The 7,568-nt window shown below is 36.0% G+C and overlaps 1 protein-coding gene across 1 annotated transcript; it reads right to left on the reverse strand.

Annotated features, from left to right (window-relative positions):
- Positions 1-1,808: 1,808 nt before the first annotated feature.
- On the reverse strand, positions 1,809-7,568 carry LOC143555388 (TMV resistance protein N-like). Its single transcript, XM_077044955.1, has 5 exons — positions 7,027-7,568; positions 5,508-6,597; positions 5,135-5,422; positions 3,410-4,176; positions 1,809-2,454 (listed from the first exon to the last, which is right to left on the reverse strand). Exons 1-5 carry the CDS (start codon positions 7,503-7,505, stop codon positions 1,839-1,841), a joined length of 3,240 nt encoding a protein of 1,079 aa, XP_076901070.1. The 5' UTR covers positions 7,506-7,568; the 3' UTR covers positions 1,809-1,838.

Genomic DNA, 7,568 nt, shown 5'->3' on the forward strand with positions numbered 1-7,568 from the left:
TTTAAGTGTTTGGATATACTGTCAGGTTTATGCCTTGAGTTTCTTAACTTGCTTCAGGAAATTATGCAATGCATCGTTTTGGTATTGCACTTAGTATGCAATTTGCCAATTTATGTCCTTTTTGTCCATAGACCAATCAGTTTTCTTTTTAAAACTCTGTTTAGTTGCTCTCGTGACTTGAATAACAAAGGTCAACATCACTTGCTAATTTTATCCAGATTTACCCTACAGCCCAATGCATTGTATGTAAATTTTTATGTTGACCAAGGATTTTTTTGTTTCTTATATAACCTGTTTTTAGTCTGGGTTTTTATGTTGCATTATTCATAGTTAAAAATAGAGAATGAGTGAAATTACGAATTTTTATAGAGAGGGTAAGCTTATAAATTAAACTACAAATATTATATACAAAGAAATATCGAGGGATTTGTGAAACTTCTAACATGTTATTGTTATTTTTATATTTGTGTAATGTGCAATTTATTCAACAATATGATACATCTTTAGATAAAATCTTGAACATATTTTTTTCGTATTACACCTTGTGTAGCTATTTGAATAAATTTATTTATTTCAACCCGTGTTGAACACGGGTCACTAACTTAGTAACTAATAACGTAATTATGATGCATAATTAAATAGAGTATGGAATAGTAAGGTATTGATACCGATTCCACGGATTTACTCAAATGGCTCAAGAACAATTGATCATAATCAAAATAACTCGAACCGAAATATTCGGTTGACAAGCTTCACGCTTTCAATTATCTATACTATATATAATACACCAAACAATGGCAAATTAAGACATCTATTTTTAAGTAATTTACAGCACTTAAAGCATGAGGTACATGTGTTAGTAAGGGTAAACATATCTTTTAAACATAATCCATTCAACTTACAAGTTTGGTCTCTCATCTTTAACCATATTATGTTTTTAATTTAACTTGTAAACTAACTTCCCACCCATGATTTTAAGAGGACTATAGCCTTTTCACACGTTAATATTTTTATAAACAAATTGCAACATAAAAACGAGCATTTTGTTCTCTTTAATTTGGATTTGATGTTGTAATTTTTTTCATTTTAAATAAATTAATATGTTGCGTAGGGGTGTTTAATGTCGGTTTTGATGATTTTTAAGTTAAACTTATGAGTCCAACCGTTAGTACTGATTTTTTGTCGTCTAAAACCAAACTCAACCATTGAAAGTTGAAACAGAACCGTTACTAACGGTCTGGTTCCAGTTTGATTTCATAGTTTAAACTTTAATAATAAATTAAGTTTAAAATAATTAATAATTTAAATGTACCATCAATTTTAACTAAAAACGAATATAATATGATACTTGAGATGATTATAAATAAAAATGATAATTTTAGCCTCATAAATGGTAAATAATAATGGAAGATCTAGGACGTAAAATAATAACAAAAATTACAAAAAGAATCATATTGCAGTTTGGTTAATTTACAGTATTTTATGGTTTCATATGGCCGGTTGCCGATATAAACTGCGAACCAACCGTTCATTACGTTTTGAAAATTTTGAAACCCACCAACAAACCGAAAGTAAAAAAGAAAAAGAAAAAAAGAGTCAAACCAATGACCAATTTAAACGATTTCAAGGTTTTAACCGAACCATAAACACTTATATTTGTACGTGATTAACAGGTTCAAACACCCGCTGCATCGCGCGGGCACCCGTCTAGTCTTTTATTAAACATAAACAAATGATTTAATAAGATACCTAACAGCCCTATGTATACTAAAACAATATAAAGATAAATTTAGAATTTGAAATTTGAACAAATAGAAAAAGATAAATAAATTTAGATTTTAAAAAAGGAGCTCAGGTAGGTATATTCTGACAGCCGACATCGAGTCACGTACAATCCGCAAGGTAGGTGTATGAGCTGAAGAATAAATTGTTGATGTTTCCGTAGAATCACTTCTACTTTTCTTCTTGTCAATGAGCCTGATTCCAAAACCACAACCCCGCCGCTTGTCTGCAATCTCAAACGAAAGAGCTTTGTGTGTTTGATCCCACCATACAGTTCGTCTCAATGAACCAAATGAAACATACGCCATCAATGTATATTTACCATAGCTCTCTAATTTCCAAATCTCATCATCATGTTGAGAATCCATACCATTCATCTCCTCATAGACATTAATACTTCTGTATACTCCACTATCACTAGGGTGGAAACTAGGCAAAACGGCACATATTAAGAAACCAGAAAAGTCATTGCACCAGTTCTCCGAGAGTTGCAATGTGCATCTATTCCCTCTAAGCAATGGAGGTGTAAACCCCTTTGCAATCTCAGCACCTGTAAGTTGGAGAACCATACAGTGGTTTTCCACAGCCATGCATGCTTCAAGTATGGATTCTAATAATTCCTGACCATCACTTATGATACCCGCGTCCCAAAGTGACACTTGACACAACCGTCTACAGTTTGAAGAGGTATATACCCGCCTCAACACCGAGCAAGGCGGGTCAACCCACAAGATATAGACAAGAAGCTTGAAATCAAGACATTATGAAGGCACAAAGCCAAAACCTACGCGCATGGCGCATATCACATATGCTCATGCATCACATGCTCAGGCATCATATGCCCAGGCACCACACATGCTCAGGCATCATATGCCCAGGCACACATATGCTCGCGCATCACATATGCTCACGCATATCACATATGCGCGTGGCGCATCAGCGCGCGGCGCATATCACATCTGCGCATGAAACATCTGCGCGTGAGAATAAAAGAGAAGACCTCGCGCATCCTCAGGATTGGCGCATATCACACATGCACATAATCAACCTCGTCCTTATCCAAATCAGGATTAGGGCAACCTTGATTGTGCACGTCAGACAACCTTCCAGAAGGTATCTTTTTAAGGAATAAGAATATGCTGAGGTTGACAGCTGCCAAATGAAAGGTGGACAACTCAGCATAAACCATGTGCTACCACGTGATTACAACCAATGAAAAAGCACCAGGTGTCCCCAAGGACACGTGGCGCCAAGCAATTGGAGGAGGCCAACAAAACCCTAATTGGGTCTGAGCCCAATCAGTGGAAACCCTAGCACTCTAAATACAGCATCAACTCCACAAGGAAGGATCATCAGATATCACCTGATAACATACAATCACAGAGTATTCAGCTATTAAGCAATACACTCCAATTCCTTACTCTCACATATTATTATCTTCTCCCACAAATACTTATTCTCACACCGGAGGGTTACCCCAAAGAGGACCCCTCTGTCCCTTTCTGAGGGGTAAGTTTACGGTGCTGTTCATTTTGTAGGTGGAAGAATACAGATCCAAGAGAACCATCGGTGAAATAACCTAATCACACCCGAGGAAAGTAGATCGTCTACCAGTGAGTCGATCCACGCTTCTTCACAGTTCTTGTGACAATCTCCAAAGGTTGTAAGTGACTCGCAGTACCTTGCATTCAGAATAGTTAAGCTTGATGGGAGTTCAGGCAATTCGACAAGCTTTTTGCAGCACGACACGTCAAGGTGTTTGAGTCGAGTAAGTCGCGAGAGGCTGAAATCTAATCGTGAAAAATCACTGGAACTTAGATCTAGCTCTTGTAAATTGGATAACTCAGTAATACTCGGTGGGATTTCAACTACATCTTTGAAACAGCATGTATAGAGATCCAACGGATGAAACATCGTCTTCACATGTATAGATCTATATAATTGGAGCGTTTTCAAATGTTTTAAGGCATCAAAGTTGAATTCTATACTCTTTAAATTCTTCAATTGAGACAAATTTAGAGAAATAAGGTTGGTACAACGTTCGCCAATTGATGAGGGCAAAACTTGTATCCCGGTATCTTCCACGGACAACTTTACCAAGGCTTCCATGTTTGCTTGGATCTTTGGGAACTCAAGAAGCTTTTCACAATCCTCTATTTCTAGAGTTTGGAGATTTTCCATATGGACAATCGCTGGAAACGTTCTAAGGTTGTGACACCGTGACACCTGTACGGATTGAAGACTTTTATGATTTCCAAGTGATGGGTGAATCTCTTTTAACTCAGAACAATAAAAGAGTGTCAACTCTTGAAGACACGGGAGTCCATCAAAATCCGGTGTTCTCAGTAGCTTCTTCATCCCAGGGAGTCGAAGAACTTTCAGATGCGGTAGATGCTATATAATACACAAAAGTTTCAGTCAGATTTTACAAGTAGTATAATTTCATGACTTTATGATGGCCCTTCTTGATAGGATTTATATATTAAACAAATGAAATAGAAATCAAATAATTCAATAAGAATAATTAACAAAAGCGATTTTGTATTATGATTCATGAAGAACAGATCGATGTTACAATTTGTGATCGGCAAAAAAATTGGTTAACCGGACCGGTTTGAATCAGATTATGTAGAAACCGATTCGGAACAGATTTAAATCGAAGGTTCGGAACCGGTTTGTAATTCTCTCTACTGAAACTAGTTAACCGAAACTGGAAAAACCGGGGAAAAACCAATCGTAACCCAAACCGAAACTAATTGTAAAACGGTCAAGAAACCGGTTTCAACCCAAACCGAAACGGAATGTAAACCGGTCTTGTCTTTTGTTTACCAAACCGAACCGGTTTAGGTTTTGAAACCGGTTTATACCCACCAAATTCCCACTACAACCGCCTCAATGGTTCACTTATACAAGGCAACACTTCGTTTATTTTCGAACTAATTACAAAATTTACACAAACTATTAACTAATTACAATATGCACCCTATCTTTGTTAACCGAACTTTCTAACAACGTTTAACTTAACTTTAATCTACTTATGAGATCGGGATTATTTCCAACAAGTTATATCCACGGCTGGAAAATTTTGTAGAGCAAAAAAACAGGACATCCCTTTTCTGATATAATACAACAAGCACGCTTTTATTCTTACACAAAATAAATTAAATTACGACGGCCCTCCTAACAATCTTAACAAAATTTGCTCTGTTCGTTTTTTTTTTCTTCCTTTTAGCATTTTTATTTTTTTATATAGTTAAGAAGAAAACTTCTATCAGTTACCTGCTATTTTTTATCAATATAATGCTCAGTTAATATAATCCACTATTTTAATATGTTCAAACAAATGAATTACCTTATAGCCCTTCCAAACATGTTTTTGAAAGCTGTTTCCCAATTCTAAATTAACAAGCTTCTTTGGTTGGAAAATGTCTGGAAATGGACTTTTTCCAGGATACCCTTTCCAATCAATATATCGCAACTCGTTTGAAAGAAAAGTAGGCCCTTCAACAAGCTTGGGATATCTCAATGACACCTTAAGGTACCTTAGTTTCTTCATGTTTGAAACACTTTTACAGAACTGTGATGAATCAAGATCATGATTAAAATTTTTATATCTTATGGCTTCAATCCTGTCATTTTCCTGCAATAATGACAAAAAATGTACATGTTAATTATCATTCATCAAAATAACAAAATGTTTAAAAGTTAGCTAACGTAACATTTACCATTGTTAAATGCATGTTATCGATCTCTTCATGTTTCCAAATTCTGCTATGTTTGTCAGGACTGTTAGGATGTTCCCCTTTAACAATGAAATGTCCCATTTCTTGAACCAGATCATGCATATCAAAATTGCCATCTCTTGAAACAGTTATGAGAGCCTTTTGACGGAGCGCCTCTATCCCTATTTCGGGGTGAAACCCACAAGCTTCAAGTATTTCCACTGCGTTACCTTTGTACCGCCCTCTAAAAAAGCATGCAATATCCAAGAATAACTCTTTCTCCACAGTTTCAAGTCCATCATAGCTAATTTTTAGCTTTTCCACAATTTTCAAATTAGGATTATCTTTTAGTCTATCCAAGGCACTAATCCACCCCTTCTTATCTTTGTCATACAGAAAAGAACCTAAAACTTTAAGTGCTAATGGGAGCCCATCAGCATAAGAAACTACACGTGACGAAAGTGTCTCATAATCTTCTACAGGTTTTTTTTCATTATATGCATGCTTATTAAAGAGTTGCATTGCCTCTTCACATGATAATAATTTAACATGACACACCACGTCTACCTTGTGGGTTGTCAACAAATGTTCATCTCTAGTTGTGATTATGATCCGGCTCCCACTACCAAACCAACTATGGGATCCAGCTAACACATCTAACTGGTCAAGGTCATCAACATCATCAAGAATTATTAAGACATTTCTACTACATAGCATAGTCTTAATATTTTGTTTTCCTTCCACAACATTGGGTACCGCCACTTCGTTTTTGAAAATAGCTGATAGCATATTCTCTTGCAATTTTTTTAAACCAAATTTACTTGATTCCTCCCTAATATTCTCCATAATACAGTGACCTTGAAAGTGATGACGTAATTCCATATAGATAGAAGTTGCAAGAGTAGTCTTACCGCTACCCCCACACCCCCATATCCCAACCATGCGCACACCTTCAGACCCAGCTTCTAATTTTGATTTCAAGTCTTCCAAGCGGGTCTCTATGCCGACAAGATCTTCATCAACATCTGCATTAGAGGTGAACAATCTGCCCCTGACTTTATCAACAATTTCTTTAATGACTTTTGATTCGTGCCTGCACATTGGATAAACATATATATGGATGATTAACGTATATTCGCATTATTTCACAAAGAGGTAATTTACCCCACAAAGCTTGATGTAAAAAGAATTCCATTTTAATATATGAGGATATGCAAGACACGAATGAAAGAAATCGATTAAAACGAGAGTCTCTGTATTTATAGGAGAGCCGATACTAACAACGTTATAGTAGAGCAAATGCTAACAAGAAATATATAAACAAAATAATCAAAATATTTGATAGATCCACCATTCCAATAAAGTAAACCTCTTAAGCACAAGTACAGGTAGCCCTAGCTTAACTAAAAGCACATGTAATAAATTTATTGACTAATGCATAAAAATTAAAAAAAAAAAGTATATTTTGCGTTGTACAAACACATTAAGCATATATACATACTCCAAATAGAAAGAAAATTACCCGTTGGCAATGTGCTTGGGTTCCCATCCAGCAATGTTACTTGCATCAACAAGTGCGTTTCTCCATAGCTGAGCTTTGTTGTTATCTACGTCTAGTTGGTCAAATGCCTTTCCAAAATCCTCCTTTTGTTTTCTCACGTCAGAGGGATCCACATCATAGAAAATAGGCATAACGATTAACTCTCTTTCTTCTTTGCATTTCATTATATGTGCAAGTTCTTCCAAACACCATGAAGAGCCTGCATAGTTTTTGGAGAATACTACAACAGCAATTCGTGAATCTTCGATACCTTTGAAGAGGGATGGACCGATGGATTCACCCCGAGAAAGTGTTTCATCATCTTTGTATGTGATGATTAAGTTCCGCTTAAAAGCATCATGAAGATGATCCACAAACGTCTTGCGGGTGTCTTCCCCTCTAAAACTAAGAAATACGTCATACGTAAACGACCGAGAAGAGGATGATGATGAAGATGCCATGTAAGTGTTGGGTATCTGTATGGTAAAATGGAAACCAAATGAAATAAGATGTATGTGATTTGC

This window comes from Bidens hawaiensis, unplaced genomic scaffold, assembly GCF_021521415.1.
Source record: "Bidens hawaiensis isolate Kalapana, Puna unplaced genomic scaffold, B.hawaiensis_p1.1 tig00001032_1, whole genome shotgun sequence".
Taxonomy (NCBI): Eukaryota; Viridiplantae; Streptophyta; class Magnoliopsida; order Asterales; family Asteraceae; genus Bidens; species Bidens hawaiensis.